The sequence below is a fragment of the Lipotes vexillifer genome, unplaced genomic scaffold, assembly GCF_000442215.2.
Source record: "Lipotes vexillifer unplaced genomic scaffold, Lipotes_vexillifer_v1.1 scaffold185, whole genome shotgun sequence".
Lineage (NCBI taxonomy): Eukaryota > Metazoa > Chordata > Mammalia > Artiodactyla > Lipotidae > Lipotes > Lipotes vexillifer.
The window spans coordinates 1,629,165-1,646,997 of record NW_006794406.1 but is presented as its reverse complement, the minus strand read 5'-3'; the positions used below and the strand labels follow the sequence as shown (position 1 = coordinate 1,646,997).

At 35.2% G+C, this 17,833-nt stretch overlaps 1 protein-coding gene across 1 annotated transcript in view; it reads left to right on the top strand.

The window, feature by feature from the left end:
* The window catches only part of MMS22L (MMS22 like, DNA repair protein), a 143,451-nt gene that overhangs the window by 12,416 nt on the left and 113,202 nt on the right, over nt 1–17,833 (top strand). The window contains exons 6-8 of the mRNA XM_007467195.1: nt 1,942–2,032; nt 11,093–11,223; nt 12,701–12,814. Of these exons, the coding sequence (XP_007467257.1) occupies nt 1,942–2,032; nt 11,093–11,223; nt 12,701–12,814 (336 nt within the window). The remainder of the gene's footprint in view (nt 1–1,941; nt 2,033–11,092; nt 11,224–12,700; nt 12,815–17,833) is intronic.

The window sequence follows — 17,833 nt, the reverse complement described above, 5'->3', positions numbered from 1 at the left end:
CCCGCGTCTCCTGCATCGGCAGGCGGACTCTCAAGCACTGCGCCACCAGGGAAGCCCTGGTTTGGTTTATAAAAATGTGTTAGCATGACCCAACCTGTGGATGTAATTAACAAATTCTTCATAGGAAAATGTGAGCTGCTGTGACAAATTATAATTTCCCATGGCATTCCCTGAATTCTCAATCTCTTCTATTTGACTTCACCAGTTTTAATAACATTCAGTTTTTAGGAACGAGTCTTTGCCAAAATATAAGGTACAATTAAATGTTTATATTTCTGTGAAATTTAACAATAATAAAAAATTGACTCTTCTTATCAGGGATCAATATATGTAATAATAAAAGTAAATAGAATTCCAACTGAATTCACAGGTGAATATATCTAATCCATAGAAACCAAATAGGTAATTCTTTTTAATCATGTCAATTAATAAAGATTTGTGGGTGGATTGTGCTGGGAGGGATGTTTTTCTTTCTTTTTAGTCTCTGTAAATTGGACTGATTTTTATTTTCTGAATATCCATCAAATGCTTAAGAAAATTAAAATTAATAATTTATCTAGCAGCAGAAATAAAAAAATGTGTGCAAGGGTCCTCAAACTAGGTTTTGCCTTTCATAGGCTTTTAATTAGACAGACTTGAAAATATAGGTTATTTGAAGATCAGAAGACTGAATTTTTAAAGCAGGGGAATGGAGTCTTCAACACATAAACAAAAAAATCATATGCTGAAATACTGTTCTCTTCTGAAATATCAGCAAAACGAAAAAATCATAAAAAGCATCTTTCAAGACTATATATTTCTTATATTTTACCATTCTCATATATGAAGGCTAATGCTTTAATTGGTATTTACAGTTGAGCATCTGTCTTTTATTCTCTTTTAGGGACTTTTTAAAATTAGAGATACTATTTGTTGGTATGATGTATTACGAATATTTTCATTTATCTTTTTTTTTTCAGCAATTAAGCTGACTTGCTAGGTAGATGATTTAATTTTTTTTATATAGTTATATTTATCAGTTTTTTCCTTTGGTATCATTCCTATGCTATTGTAAAAAACATACTTTTTTTTTTACATTTATCTCTTTAATTTATCTCTTTTTAAAAAATGTACTGTGAGGTAGGAAATCTAGTTTCTTACAAATGAATAAGTTAATAATCCTGTCTCTTATTGAATGACCCATGCTTTTCCCACTGATTTGACATATCATGTGTATCCATTTCTCTCTTCCCTATTTTTGCTATTTACTATCTATTCCTGAGCCAGCACTGTTTTATTAGTGTTGTGTTTTATTTTGTTTGCATGTTTGATAAGGCAAGACCCCTCTCCATCATTCATCATAGTTGTTTTAATAAAAAGTATGTATCATTGTATTATTTTAGTGATTCGAAATGTTGACTGGAGAAAGTTTATTGATTGGCACAGTAAAGAGCACTGGCTTTTGAATCAGATAGAATTAGGTTTGAATCCTAAAGCATTAATTGAGGGGTAAATTCCTTCACCACTTTTAACTTTAGTTTCTTTATGGGCATGACAGTAGTGTCTAAATGATAATCCAGAAGTTCTTGTTAAAATATCTTATGGAAGTTCCTGGGTATTCATTACATTTAAAAACATATTTCCTAGCTAAAGTTTAAAACAAAATCATGAAAATAAGTGTTTAAAGAAATTCATTTACTGCCTTGCAGCTGTAGTAGAATCTCGGTTGGTTGATAGGGGCCTTTACTATACAAGTCTGTTCAGCAGCCCCAAGGTGAGTCTGTTTTAAACAACATCAGTTAAGAGTATATCCTGCTTTTAAAGATCTCCAGTGAAAAAATCCTCTAATGAACAAGACGGAGGTTTTCCTTGAGCTTTTGAATAGTGTTAGGTTAACTTGTGCATTATGGAGGAGTGTTGTGACATGCTATTTTCAGTCACAGTTTTTAATGTCATTCACAGCTTTTCCCACCATCATGGCATTTGTTACATCTCCATTTAGATATCCATTGGCTAGTGCTGGAAATTCTTCACATGCTTGGTGAAAAATTGAGTAAGTTTATGGATTTCTGATTTATGTCCTTTTTTTCATGTAAATGTTTTTTAATCTAAATTGTTTTTTAAAATTATACAATAAGTGCTTTCTGATTATTATTATTTTTTTAATCAAACAGTAACCAAACTAAAAAGTGAAGGTCTTACTTCTTTTTTCTGGAGATAACTGCTGGGAACGGCTTGGTCCATTTATCCATCCATCCATACTTACTATCTATTAGTATACATATATAGAAACTCATAGGTAGGATTTTTGTTTTTCTTTCTAACCACAAATGGTATCATCATATTGTCCTATGTAGGGTTTCATTTAACAGTTTTTTAGAGATCTGTTCATGTTAGTTCATACAGTTTTATGGACCTATCATAATTTATTTAGCCAAGTCTATTTTTTGATATTTCAGTTAATTCTGTTTATTTTGGTATTACAAATAATGTTTCATTGAACATCCTTATGTAGATATAAGATATACATCTTTGAATACTTGTACAAGTTATTTAGTAGAATAGGTTTTTGGAATTGATGTGGCACATTGCACTTTTAGTATTTTATATGCTTCTCTGGTGTTGTATATTAAGTTTCCACAATTTAGGTACACTAACTGAACATGCCTTTGCCTCATACTCTTGCCAGTAGTGGATATTATTAATCGTATTTTTTGCCAACTAATGTGTGAAAAATGATACTGAGTCTCTGTTTTTCCAGTTTCCTGATTAGCAGCGAAGTAGAGCATCTTTAATTTTATTGTCTTTTTATATTTGCTTTATTAATTACCTGTTCATTATATTTTGCAAAGTACTTGTTTTATCTCTTGTTTCATTCTTTCCCGCCTTTCTTTAATTAATTAGTAGAGGTTTGTATATATTATGGATGGTAATCTTTTATGTCACATGTTGCCTATTTATTTCTTGGTCTTGCTCTTTGACACCTTTAGTTTCCGTTATCAAATTGGCAATTTTCTATAAATATTATATAGTTGTAAATTATTATTATTATTTTTTAAGCACTTGAGCATTTTTAATGTTCAGAACAGTCTTTGTGATTAACACAATGATGTGTACATTATAACCTAGCACTTACTCTCTTAAAGTGTCAGGACTAACTACAGAGAGGCTTACTACTTAACTTCGTTACAAATTAAAAGGATTTCTTTTTTTTTTTTAACGTTTATTGGAGTATAATTGCTTTACAGTGGTGTGTTAGTTTCTGCTTTATAACAAACTGAATCAGCTATACATATACATATATCCCCATATCTCCTCCCTCTTGGGTCTCCCTCCCATCCTCCCTATCCCACCCCTCTAGGTGGTCACAAAGCACAGAGCTAAACTCCCTGCGCTATGTGGCTGCTTCCCACTAGCTATCTATTTTATATTTGGTGGTGTATATATGTCCATGCCACTCTCTCATTTCGTCCCAACTTACCCTTCCCCCTCCCCATGTCCTCAAGTCTATTCTCTACGTCTGCGTCTTTATTCCTGTCCTGCCTCTAGGTTCTTCAGAACCATTTTTTTTCTTTTTTAGATAACATACATAAGTGTTAACATACGGTATTTTTTTTCTCTTTCTGACTTACTTCACTTTGTATCCATCCACCTTTCTACAAATAACTCAGTTTCCTTTATTTTTATGGCTGAGTAATACTCCATTGTATATAAGTGCCACATCTTCTTTATCCATTCATCTGTTGATGGTCACTTAGATGGCTTCCATGTCCTGGCTATTGTAAATAGTCCTGCAATGAACACTGTAGTACATGACTCGTTTTGAATTATGGTTTTCTCAGGGTATATGCCCAGTAGTGGGATTGCTGGGTCATACAATAGTTCTGTTTTTAGTGTTTTAAGGAACCTCCATAGTGGCTATACCAATTTACATTCCCACCAACAGTGTAAGAGGGTTCCCTTTTCTCCACACCTTCTCCAGCATTTATTGTTCGTAGATTTTTTTGATGATGGCCATTCTGACTGGTGTGCAGTGATACCTCATTGTAGTTCTGATTTGCATATCTCTAATGATTAGTGATGTCGAGCATCCTTTCACGTGTTTATTGGCAATCTGTATATCTTCTTTGGAGAAATGTCTATTTAGGTCTTCTGCCCATTTTTGGATTGGGTTGTTTGTTTTTTTGATATTGAGCTGCATGAGCTGCTTGTATATTTTGGAGATTAACCCTTCATCAGTTGCTTCATTTGCAAATATTTTCTCCCATTCTGAGGGTTGTCTTTTGGTCTTGTTTATGGTTTCCTTTGCTGTGCAAAAGCTTTTAAGTTTCATTAGGTCTCATTTGTTTATATTTGTTTTATATCCGTTTCTCTAGGAGGTGAGTAAAAAAGAATCTTGCTGTGAATTATGTCATAGTGTTCTGCCTGTGTTTTCCTCTAAGAGTGTTATTATGGTGTCTGGCCTTACAGTTAGGTCTTTAATCCATTTTGAGTTTATTTTTGTGTATGGTGTTAGGGAGTGTTCTAATTTCATTCTTTTACATGTAGCTGTCCAGTTTTCCCAGCACCATTTATTGAAGAGGCTGTCTTTTCTCCATTGTATATTCTTGCCAACTTTATCAAATAAGGTGACCATATGTGCGTGGGTTTATCTCTGGGCTTTGTATCCTGTTCCATTGATCTATATTTCTGTTTTTGTGCCAGTACCACACTGTCTTGATTACTGTAGCTTTCTAGTATAGTCTGAAGTCCAGGAGCCTGATTCCTCCAGCTCCGTTTTTCTTTCTCAACATTGCTTTGGCTATTCGGGGTCTTTTGTGTTTCCATACGAATTGTGAAAATTTTTGTTCTAGTTCTGTGAAAAATGCCATTGGTAGTTTGATAGGGATTACATTGAATCTGTAGATTACTTTGGGTAGTATAGTCATTTTCACCATGTTGATTCTTCCAATCCAAGAACATGGTATATCTCTCCATCTGTTTGCATCATCTTTAACTTCTCTCATCAGTGTTTTATAATTTTCTGCATACAGATCTTTTGTCTCCTTAGGTAGGTTTATTCCTAGGTATTTTATTCTTTTTGTTGCAGTGTTAAATAGGAGTGTTTCCTTAATTTCTCTTTCAGATTTTTCATCATTAGTGTATAGGACCGCCAGAGATATCTGTGCATTAATTTTGTAATCTGCTACTTTACCAAATTCATTGATTAGCTCTAGTAGTTTTCTGGTAGCATCTTTAGGATTCTCTATGTAGAGTATCATGTCATCTGCCAACAGTCACAGCTTTACTTCTTCTTTTCTGAATTGGAATCCTTTTATTTCTTTTTCTTCTCTGATTGCTGTGGCTAAAACTTCCAAAACTATGTTGAATAATACTGGTGAGAGTGGACAACCTTGTCTTGTTCCTGATCTTAGAGGAAATGGTTTCAGTTTTTCACCATTGAGAACAATGTTGGCTGTGGGTTTGTCATATAAGGCCTTTATTATGTTGAGGTAAGTTCCCTCTATGCCTCCTTTCTGGAGGGTTTTTATCATAAATTGATGTTGAATTTTGTTGAAAGCTTTTTCTACATCTATTGAGATTATCATATGGTTTTTATCCTTCAATTTGTTAATATGGTGTATGACATTGATTGATTTGTGTATATTGAAGAATCCTTGCATTCCTGGGATAAACCCCACTTGATCATGGTGTATGATCCTTTTAATGTGCTGTTGGATTCTGTTTGCTAGTATTTTGTTGAGGATTTTTGCATCTATGTTCATCAGTGATATTGGCCTGTAGTATTCTTTTTTGTGACACCTTTGTCTGGTTTTGGTATCAGGGTGATGATGGCCTCATAGAATAAATTTGGGAGTGTTCCTCCCTCTGCTATATTTTGGAAGAGTTCGAGAAGGATAGGTGTTAGCTCTTCTCTAAATGTTTGATAGAATTCGCCTGTGAAGCCATCTGGTCGTGGGCTTTTGTTTGTTGGAAGATTTTTAATCACAGTTTCAATTTCTAAGCTTGTGATTGTGTTTCAGTTTCTGTGCTTGTGATTGGTCTCTTTATATTTTCCATTTATTCCTGGTTCAGTCTTGGGAGGTTGTGCTTTTCTAAAAATTTGTCCATTTCTTCCAGGTTGTCCGTTTTATTGGCATATAGTTGCTTGTAGTAATCTCTCATGATCCTTTGTATTTCAGAAGTGTCAGTTGTTACTTATTCATTTCTAATTCTGTTGACTTGAGTCTTCTCCCTTTTTTCTTGATGAGTCTGGCTAATGGTTTATCAATGTTGTTTATCTTCTCAAAGTACCAGCTTTTAATTTTATTGATCTTTGTTATTGTTTCCTTCATTTATTTTTCATTTATTTCTATTCTGATCTTTATGATTTCTTTCCTTCTAACTTTGGGGTTTGTTTTGTTCTTTTCTCTCTAATTGCTGTAGGTGTAAGGTTAGGTTGTTTACTTGAGATATTTCTTGTTTCTTGAAGTAGGATTTTATTGCTATAAACTTCCCTATTAGAACTGCTTTTGCTGTATCCCATTGGTTTTGGGTCATCATGGTTTCATTGTCATTTGTTGCTAGGTATTTTTTGATTTCCTCTTTGATTTCTTAGTGATCACTTGGTCATTTAGTAGTGTATTGTTTAGCCTCCATGTGTTTTTATTTTTTACAGCTTTTTTCCTGTAATTGATATCTAGTTTCATAGTGTTGTTGACAGAAAAGATACTTGGTACAATTTCAGTTTTCTTAAACTTACCAAGACTTGATTTGAGCCCAAGATATGATCTATCCTGGAGAATGTTCCTTGAGCACTTGACAAGAAAGTATATTCTGTTGTTTCGGATGGAATGTCCTATAAATATCAGTTATGTCCATCTTGTTTATTGCATCATTTAAAGCTTGTGTTTCTTTATTTTCATTTTGAATGATCTGTCCATTGGTGAAAGTGGGGTGTTAAAGTCCCCTACTGTTATAGTGTTCCTGTCAATTTCCCCTTTTATGGCTCTTAGTGTTTGCCTTATGTATTGAGGTGCTCCTATGTTGGGTGCATAAATATTTACAGTTGTTATATCTTCTTGGATTGATCCCTTCATCATTATCTAGTGTCTTTCTTTGTCTCTTGTAATAGTCTTTATTTTAAATTCTATTTTGTCTGATATGAGAATTGCTACTCCAGCTCTCTTGATTTCCATTTGCATGGAATATCTTTTTCCATCCCCTCACTTTCAGTCTATATGTGTCCCTAGGTCTGAAGTGGGTCTCTTGTAGTCAGCATATATACAGGTCTTGTTTTTGTATCCATTCAGCCAGTCTTTGTCTTTTGGTTGGAGCATTCAATCCATTTACATTTAAGGTAGTTATCAATATGTATGTTCCTATTACCATTTTCTTAATTGTTTTGGGTTTGTTATTGTAGGTCTTTTCCTTCTCTTGTGTTTCCTGCCTAGGGAAGTTCATTTAGCATTTGTTGTAAAGCTGGTTTGGTGGTGCTGAATTCTCTTAGCTTTTACCTGTCTGTAAAGGTTTTAATTTCTCTGTCGAATCTGAATGTGATCCTTGCTGGGTAGAGTAATCTTGGTTTTAGGTTTTTCCCTTTTATCACTTTAAATATGTCCTGCCACTCCCTTGTGGCTTGCAGAGTTTTCTGCTGAAAGATCAGCTGTTAGCCTTATGTGGATTCCCTTGTACATTAATGGTTGCTTTTCCCTTGTGCTTTTAATATTTTTTCTTTGTATTTAATTTTTGATAGTTTGATTAATATGTATCTTGGCATGTTTCTCCTTGGATTTATCCTGTGTGGGACTCTGTGCTTCCTGGACTTGCTTGACTATTTCTTTTCCCATACTAGGGAAGTTTTCAACTATAATCTCTTCAAATATTTTCTCAGTCCCTTTCTTTTTCTCTTCTTCTGGGACCCCTATAATTTGAATGTTGCTGCATTTAATGTTATCCCAGAGGTCCCTGAGACTGTCCTCAATTCTTTTCATTCTTTTTTCTTTATTCTTCTCTGTGGTAGTTATTTCCAGTATTTTATCTTCCAGGTCATTTATCTGTTCTTCTGCCTCAGTTATTCTGCTATTAATTCCTTCTAGAGAATTTTTAATTTCATTTATTGTGTTGTTCATCATTGTTTGTTTGCTCTTTAGTTCTTCTAGGTCCTTCTTAAACGTTTCTTGTATTTTCTCCATTCTGTTTCCAAGATTTTGGATCATCTCGACTATCATTACTCTGAATTCTTTTTCAGGTAGACTGCCTATTTCCTCTTCATCTGTTTGATATGGTGGGTTTTTACCTTGCTCCTTCATCTGCTGTGTGTTTCTCTGTCTTCTCCTTTTGCTTAACTTACTGTGTTTGGGGTCCCCTTTTCGCAGTCTGCAGTTCATAGTTCCTGTTGTTTTTGGTGTCTGTCCCCAGTGGCTAAATTTGGTTCAGTGTATTGTGTAGGCTTCCTGTTGGAGGGGACTAGTGCCTGTGTTCTGGTGGATGAAGCTGGATCTTATCTTTCTGTTGGGCAGATCTGCATCTGGTGATGTCTGTGACCTTATTATGATTTTAGGCAGCCTCTCTGCTAATGGGTGGGGTTGTATTCCTGTCCTGCTAGTTGTTTGACATAAGATATCCAGCACTGTAGCTTGCTGGTCGTTGAGTGGAACTGGGTCTTAGCTTTGACATGGAGATCTCTGGGAGAGCTTTCGCTGTTTGACATTACATGGAGCCGGGAGGTCTCTGGTGTACCAGTGTCCTGAACTCGGCTCTCCCATCTCAGAGGCACAGGCCTGACACCCATCCAGTGCAGGAAGGAAGGAGTGAGGGAGGGAGGGAAGGGAAAGTCATTAAAATAAAAAATTAAAAAATGATTAAAAATAAAACAATTAAAAAGTATTAAAAAGAAAGAAAGGAGGGAGCAACCAAACCAAAAAGCAAATCCACCAGTGATAATAAGAGCTACAAACTATACCAAAAATAGAAAAAAGAAAAAAACGGACAGACAGAACCCTAGGACAAATGGTAAAAGCAAAGCTATACAGACAGAATCACACAAAGAAGCATCCACATACACACTCTCAAAAAGAGAAGAAGGAAAAAAATATATGTATCTATATATTAAAAATAGTAAAATGGAAGAGAGCAATCAAATCAATAAACAAATCTACCAATGATAATAAACTCTAAAGACTAAACTAAGATAAACATAAAACCAGAAACAAATTAGATGAGAAAGCAAACTCTAGGTCTACAGTTGCTCCCAAAGTGCACCGCCTCAATTTTGGGATGATTTGTTGTCTATTCACTTTTTCCACATATGCAGAGTACATCAAGTTGATTGTGGAGATTAATCCGCTGCCCTGAGGCTGCTGAGAGTAGTTTCCCTTTCTCATTTTTGTTCGCACAGCTCCTGGGGTTCAGCTTTGGATTTGGACCCACCTCTGTGTGTAGGTCGCCTGAGGGCATCTGTTCTTCGCTCAGACATTACAGGGTTAAAGGAGCAGCTGACTAAGGGGCTCTGGCTCACTCAGGCTGCGGGCAGGGAGGGTTAAGGAATGCGGTTCGAGCCTGTGGTGGCAGAGGCCACCATGACATTGCACCAGCCTGAGGCGTACCGTGTGTTCTCCTGGGGAAGTTGTCCCTGGATCATGGGACCCTGGCAGTGGCGGGCTGCACAGGCTCCTGGGAGTGGAGGTGTGAATAGTGACCTGTGTTTGCACAGATGTTTCTTGGTGGCTACAGCAGCGTTCTTAGCATTTCATGGCCGTCTCTGGTGTCTGTGCTGGTAGCCGTGGCACATGCCCGTCTCTGGAGCTTGTTTAGGCAGTGCTCTGAATCCCCTCTCCTCACGCACCCTGAAACAATGGTCTCTTGCCTCTTAGGCAGGTCAAGAGTTTTTACTGGGCTACCTCCCGGCTAGCTGTGGCGCACTAGCCCCCTTCAGGCTGTGTTCACGCAGCAAACCCCAGTCCTCTCCCTGGGATCCGACCTCCGAAGCCTGAGCCTCAGCTCCCAGCCCCCACCCGTCCTGGCGGGTGAGCATACAAGCCTCTCAGGCTGGTTAGTGCTGGTTGGCACCGATCCTTTGTGCAGGAATCTCTCCACTTTGCCCTCCGCACCCCTGTTGCTGCACTCTCCTCTGTGGCTCTGAAGCTTCTCCCCCGCCACCCCCGTCTCCACCAGTGAAGGGGCTTCTAGTGTGTGGAAACGTTTCCTCCTTCACAGCTCCCTCCTAGAGGTTCAGGTTCTGACCCTTTTCTTTTGTCATTTTCTTCTCCTTTTTTCTGTTGCCCCACCCAGGTACGTGGGGGGAGTTTCTTGCCTTTTGGGAGGTCTAAGGTCTTCTGCCAGCGTTCAGTAGGTGTTCTGTAGGAGTCGTTCCACGTGTAGATGTATTTCTGATGTATTTGTGGGGAGGAAGGTGATCTCCATGTCTTACTCCTCTGCCATCTTAAGGTCTCCTGTAGTTGTAAATTGTTAATTATTTAGGTAATAAACATATCCTTTACCTCAATACCTACTTTTCAATGCATTAATAATACGAAAATACATATATGTGTACATGTATATGTGTAAGCACTTATATACACACATGTGAACATATAAAGGTGTACACAAATATATGATTTCCTCTCTCATGTGGACTGTATTTCGAATAACATATTCTTAGAGCAATACTCAGATGAACTTATTCTGACAGGTTCAAATTTTGGTATCCGTTACCTTGGTTTGCTCTATTTCATGCCAAAAAACAATTGTACATGGTTATTTTTTCAGTATTTGTTAAAAGAATAATGTTTTAAAGGCTTTATTGGTTAGAAATATGGGTAAAGATTTTCTAGTGTTTCCTGTCTTGTATTTTTTTCTTTGAAGTGATGTTGCATTGTTGCTCTTCAGATGGCCAAATTAAGAAAATCTATTAAATGGTACTTGGGAGGATTGAAACTTTTTTACGCTAATGTCTGTCACTGCTCATATAAGAAAGGAATTGTTTTCAAACTTTTATTTGCAAAACATTTGCTTTTAACTGTTATTTTGCAGTTTTGTTATGTTAATTTAAAGGTGTACAGTCACTTTCCTCCTTCTGAATTAGTAAAATCTAGTGTAGTTTTAAACAGATTTTATCTTATTCCATTTTTAGAACAAGTTATATTTAGTCATCAGTTTATGAATCTGGCAGGTGACAATTTAACCAATGTCAGCCTATTTGAAGAACATTGTGAAAATCTTCTTTGTGATTTAATAAACCTGTCCCTCAACAGGTATGATAAGGTAATGCTTTAAGAGTTCATTTGCACTTTTGGTATGTAATGGCAATAGTCAGTACTTAATGCATGTGGTTTGACCCATAAGAATCTAAAATGGCTTACTTGTTAATTCTTCTAATTTTATATTTATTGTTATTTGGGAGGTGGTTGGGAAAAGAATTTGAGTGAAACATTTAAAACAGGCTGGAATTAGTGTTTTAGAGCTGTTTTAAAAAGAAATAGCCTTTTCCATTTGTCAAAAATAAATAAAAACAGAATGTTCATGATAATGATTGGAAATTTAATTTCTGTTCAAATAGAGACCAGCCCTTTAATAATCTATTGTTTTGTTGTTATATAATAAAATAAATGAGTACTTAGCTAAAGTTAGTTGACACATTTAAAGAGAGGTTTTGTTTGGTTGTCTTCATGAATGGTCTAGAATCATGGGGGAAATTACATGTTTTTACTAAATTGCTTATCATAGTGTTTAATGCAGACAGTGATTTGAAAGTGCTATGGTATTCATTTATTTTCAAGCAATGGAAATTTGTCGACTATCATCACTTATTTCAGGTTACAAGCATAAATGTTACCTATGGGAAATTGGGATTTATAATTTTTTAAAATTTAGATTGTGTTTTATGTATTTATTATTAATATTGTTTAAATCTAGTCTATGTATTTACAACTAATATAATTAGTAGATTGATCAGATATGATATAGTCATGTCTTTACTGTTGTTTTTTTTTTTACTGTGTATTATGTTAGAAAAGTGTATGTAGTATGTGAAATAATGAACGCATTATGAATTTCAGAAGTCTAGCTATACTTGCTATACTTATAGTGCATATTCTCTGTATTATTTGGGGCCATTGAGGGTATATTTGTTACAAAAATGGTAAAGTTGCCTAACCTTTATAAATTCCTAATAATTATACTTGTTCTTACAAAAAAATTTAGTCTGCATTACAGAGAATCAAAATTTATTTTCTAATCATTTTCTTAGAAGTCTTTTTATTTGGCTGATAGATTAGATCAAGGTTTAGAAACCATGGCCCTGTAGCCAAATCTAGCATACCACCTGTTTTTGTACATAAAATTTTACTGGAACACAGTCCCATCCTTTTTATCCATTATCTGTGACTGATGTTGTAGAACAATGGCAGAGTTGAATAGTTGTTATAAAGACTATTTCACTATTAAAGCCTCAAATATTTACTATCTAGCCCTTTACAGAACAACTTTGCTGACCATTGGGCTAGATGATTAAAGCAGAGGTATTTTTTAAGTTGAAAATAAAATTCATTGTGTACTTTTGTTTTTTAAATGGAAATTTATTTTAAAAGTTAATGAAATTGTATGTTTTTTATAAACAATTTTATGTAATTGAGCATAAATTTTAAGTCATCTAAATCATTCTTTTAAAACATTTGGGGAGATATGTGGCATGTAAAGTTCTGCTGTCTTATAAGTTACTCTTTTTGGTTCTTTCCTGCAGATTAGGCCTTCTGAAGCATTAATGAGTCACCATTGCCCATGTCCATGCATTAAAGAATTATGGGTTCTTCTCATTCATCTCCTCAACCACAGGAGTAAATGGTCTCTCTCAGAAGTAAGTTATAAAATTGATGTTAGTTATTGGCACTAGCTCTTACATTGAATTCATGCAGTGGTTTTGTCAAAGAAAAATCTTACGAAGGCTTTCTTTATAATAAGACAACAACCACCACCAAACAGAAGATTAACTGAATACCAAATACCTACTATTTTTTTAAACCTAAGTTGGTAATATGAAACATCTAGGAGAAGTACAAGATTTGATTCTTTTATTTTCTCAAGTTCTTTTTTTTTTCTGTCAAGAATCTTTTAGGCCATACTTAAAAACCCTCTAGTAATCCAGGAAATATTTTAGTTAGGAAATGAGGTAGATTTAGATTTGTGGAGAAATAAAGCACAGGTTTTTATTAATCAATTTTACAGTATCTTAGTTCAAGGAGAGAGAAAGATAAACACAAAGGGGAAGGTGGGAAATTCTACTTCACCTCATTTTGAATCAAGTCTTCAGAATGGGGCTTTTATTTTATTTCAAGTGTTCTGGATTAGTAGAAAAAGAGAAATATTCATATGCAGAAGTAAATACAAATAATTCACTGTGAAATGATACTTAAAATGGTTTATATGTTCTTATCCAGTTAGGAGTTTAAAATAATTTCTTCCTATATACATTTTCAAGAATTTATCCATAAATTAAAAAAACTCCTCTGTAGCTCTTCAAGTTGAAAGCTCAATTCTAATATTTTAAAAATTTCTTTAAAGACACTACAAATCCAGGGAAATGTAAACGGATAGAACAATGAGATACCACTCCTATTAGAATGACCAAAATTGGGAACACTGACAACTCTAAATGCTGATGAGAATGTGGTGGTGGGAATGCAGAATGGTACAGCCACTTTGGAAGACATTTTGCTTGTTTCTTACAAAACTAAACATAGTTTTAGCATATGGATCCAGCAATTGTGCTTCTTGGTATTTACCCAGTGAAAACTCATGTCAACACAAAAACCTGCACATGCATGTTTATAGCAGCTTTATTCATAATTGCCAAAACTTGGAAGCAACCAAGATATCCTTCAGTAGGTAAATGGATAAACTGTGGTATATCCAGACAATGAAATATTATTCATCACTAAACAGAATGAGCTATCAAGCCATAAAAAGACATGGAGGAACCTTAAATGCATATAACCAAGTGAAAGAAACCAATCTAAAAGGCTACACACTGTATGCCAACTATATGACATTCTGTGAAAGCTAAAGCTATGAAAACAGTAAAAAGGTTAGTGGTTTCTGAGGGTGGGCAGAACACAGGGCACTTTTAGGACTGTGAAAATTATCTGTATAATTTTAATAATAACTTTTTGGAGGTTTATAGCACTATATTTATTTTGAGTTATTTTAGTAGTAAATTTACTAGGTATAAATAAAGTAAATTTACTATGTATAAATTTAATGCATTTTTACTTATTGAGTAAGAAAGTTGTTTTTCTGTGACATTTTGGTTTGTCAGTAGCAGTAAGCTTTCCACAATGAGACTTAAATATTACACAGTCTCAGCAATATTTTCCTTTGATTATTTTCCAGGATATTTTATTTCATTTATGTGGTAAACATCGATTTTTCCATTTTCTGCAGTTTATCTTTAAGAATTTTATATTTTTTAGAATTGTTCTTATTTTATAAATTTTAGACTTGAAAGTGTAAACTACATAAATTAAGGCATGTTCATACTTGTTGCCCTGAGTCTTCTTCTAGATTTTAAGCAGAAAAGTAGACATAATTTAAAATACTATATTGTAGAAATTTGCATAGTAATATGTATTGTTTAACCTAAATGACTGTTATGCTTTTCATTTTATGTAGTAACCAGAATTATTTGTCTTAAAATAATGGAAATCATAGGTCATTTCATTTTTTTAAATACAACTAAAATATATTATTCACAGATTTTGAAAGCTATTTTATTTTGAAAGTTAAATTAGAAGTTTCCATTCCTGACAGTAAGACAGTTTGACCTTTCTGCTAAAAAAATAATTATTCTAATCATGCTGCGTATCATATAATAAGCATTTTAGATGTGTCAGTGAACTTGTTGAAAGTAAGAAGTATTGAGGCCAAATACTAAATGTCGGTAGGAATTCAGGTCAGCTGAACCTTGAAGCTTAGAGGCAGTTGCTGAATTACATAAACTTGGAACATTAGCTTTCATATATTATAAGGTCCAAGAATAGAAGACAAAGCTCAGAATCAACTCAAGTTGGTAGCCTACTATACATCAACTACCCATAAATCTGGGCCCCCAAAAGGATGAACTAGAAACTCAGCTAAATTTGTAAGGAAAATTGCCTGTCTTTAACTGTTTCTTTGCAGTTTAAAATTGCTTCAGTGTTTTTATTGTAAGCCAGCACTCATACAGTTTTATAGCCTGAGTTCATGTTGCTTAGGTTGTACTAAAAATTTCAAGCCAGTGACTTCTAAGTAGCCTTGGACAATGGGTGGATGCTTAAACCCACATCTTCTCGTGTAACCTCCCCCAAAATATAGAAGAGCAAGAACAAATAAAACTGCACAGAAAACATGTTGATAGCATACCTGCAAGATAAGAATGTTCAAAGCTGTAAATTAAAAGTAAAAGCTTCCAAAGCACTACCACACCTTTCTGTCAAGCAAGGGCAGGCAGTCTGAGAAAAACTGCTCTGAGGAGAGAGGAACAGAGAGCTAGCAGTAGCCATAAAATTGGTCTAAAACCATTTCAAGAATGTGAAAAATACTGGAAAGGTTTCTTGTAGATCAGAAGAATAGGAACATAAAAGTGTGTGCAAAACATGAGGCAGTCTTTGAAGGTAGAGCTTCTGGAGAATAAAAAGGCAAAAAAGGAGTGGTTCCCCCTTGGTGATTAGGTGGTGAAGGGGATAGGAAGTAAAAGCATAGAACAATGTCTCTTGTAAAATAAAAAAAAAAATCAAAGGATTCATACCTACTCTCCCACCACCACCACCACCAAAAAAAAAAAGAAATCTAGTAAAGAAATGGGACTTTGGTACATTGACAAAAGAGGGCTTCACTGAACTAGAAATCTTCTAGAGTAGTCCAAACCTGCAAAATGAAAAGAAGGAAACTAAACAAGTCTTTATAAAGTTACTACAAGGAAACAGAATTGATTTGATATACTTTAGCTGAGGATACCCTCTTCCCCAGAAACAACTATAATGCAGAAGAAAATCCTAAAAATACTCCAGACTGAATTAAGGAGATAAGCATTTGGGGCTATAAAAACAAAAACAAAAACAAAAAAAACCTTGAATAAGATATTCAGATTTTAAAACAGAAAGACCAAAAGCTAGGAATTAATGAAAAGAATAAACTGAAGGCAGGAGAGAAATGGAAGAAAACATCATTATAGAATTGACTGAATTACAAAGTGCCCAAGGAGAATAGACTCAAATGAAAATTTAATAAGGGGCATGGAAGAAAGGCAGGAAAATAACCAAGAGAGTAAAAATGAGATAAAGAAAGGAATATAAATGGTTAGAGAGAAAATGGTTGAAATGGGAGATAAGCAAAGCCGAAATAACCATATGTATAAATAGAGTCCCCTAAATAAAAACAAAACAATGGCATATAGCTAACACTCAAAATTATTATCCAAGAAAATATTCCAGAAGTAAAAGGAGACCCAAATCTACATATTGAAACAGCCTGCTTGATAAGTGGAAAGATTAATTCCAAATAATCCATCCTGAGACATACTGTAAAACTATTTGACTTCAGACATATAGGAAATATCTTCCAGTCCTGAAGGAAATCTTCAAATCCTCTAGGCAAAAAGACTAAATTACTTAGAAAAGCTAAATAAGTTGACCTGCACTAGACTTCTTAAAAACAACATAAAACAAGGCAACAGTAGAGCATTTAAAAAGACTCAAAAACCCTTCCTCCTTGTGAGGACACAGCAGATCTGTGACCTGGAAGAGGGCCATCATGTGACCATGCTGGCACCCTGATCTCGGACTTCCAGCCCAAGCATTGAATGAAATACCAATATGGCACAATCGAACAAGCCCTCAGTTTAAAGAAAAGCAATGTAGGGACTTCCCTGGTGGCGCAGTGGTTAAGAATCCGCCTGCCAATGCAAGGGACACGGGTTCAAGCCCTGGTCCGGGAAGATCCCACATGCCGTGGAGCAACCAAGTCCGTGTGTCACAACTACTAAGCCCACGTGCCTAGAGCCCGTGCTCCACAACAAGAGAAGCCACCACAATGAGAAGCCTGCACACCGCAACGAAGAGTAGCCCCCACTCGCCGCAGCTAGAGAAAGCCCATGCTCACAGAAATGAAGACCCAACGCCGCCAAAAATAAATAAATAAATAAATTTATAAAAAGAAGAAAAGAAAAGCTATTTAGTGCCATCTTTTGCTCTGTGGAGGTTATATGGGCTCTAACTATGACATACTCCCTTAATAGAATCTCAAGACCAAGAAAAATTGACCAAACAAAAAGGAAACAAAACAAAAAATTCCTTCTAAAACAACAAAGAAGCAAGTTAAAAATTACTCGTTGTACTATCAGACGGGCAATGGCTTTGGGGACCAAGATGGATGTGGATAACTTGAGAAAGAAAAACTGAAAAAGCAATTGAAAGATTCAGGAGGAACAAGGAAGCTTTTCTCTTTCATTCACTCAGGAGTTAATGATATTGCAGGAGATGTGATCATTCCCCTGAATGCTGACAGCGGGCTAAGCTCTATATAGAACCTATTCTTAGGAGCTTTCCAGACTGCTGAAAGGAGAGATTATTTTTTTTCTGTCTTGTACATGATTTTAAAAATTTATGATGTGTCAGGGCTGATTTCTCTAATGCACTGTTTATTTTTTTAAAAGAACAAATTATGTGTGTGCATATATATACGTGTGCACACACAAGCTTACATTCTTCCAAAAAGTATTTAATTCCTTCTCTCTACCGCCTACCCTCCGTCCTGTTCTTTGGAATGAGGGAGGGGAAGACTGAATGGGATTTCGAGTCTTCCCACTGAGAAAGGGACATTTTCTGGAGCCAAGTCAGTGTTC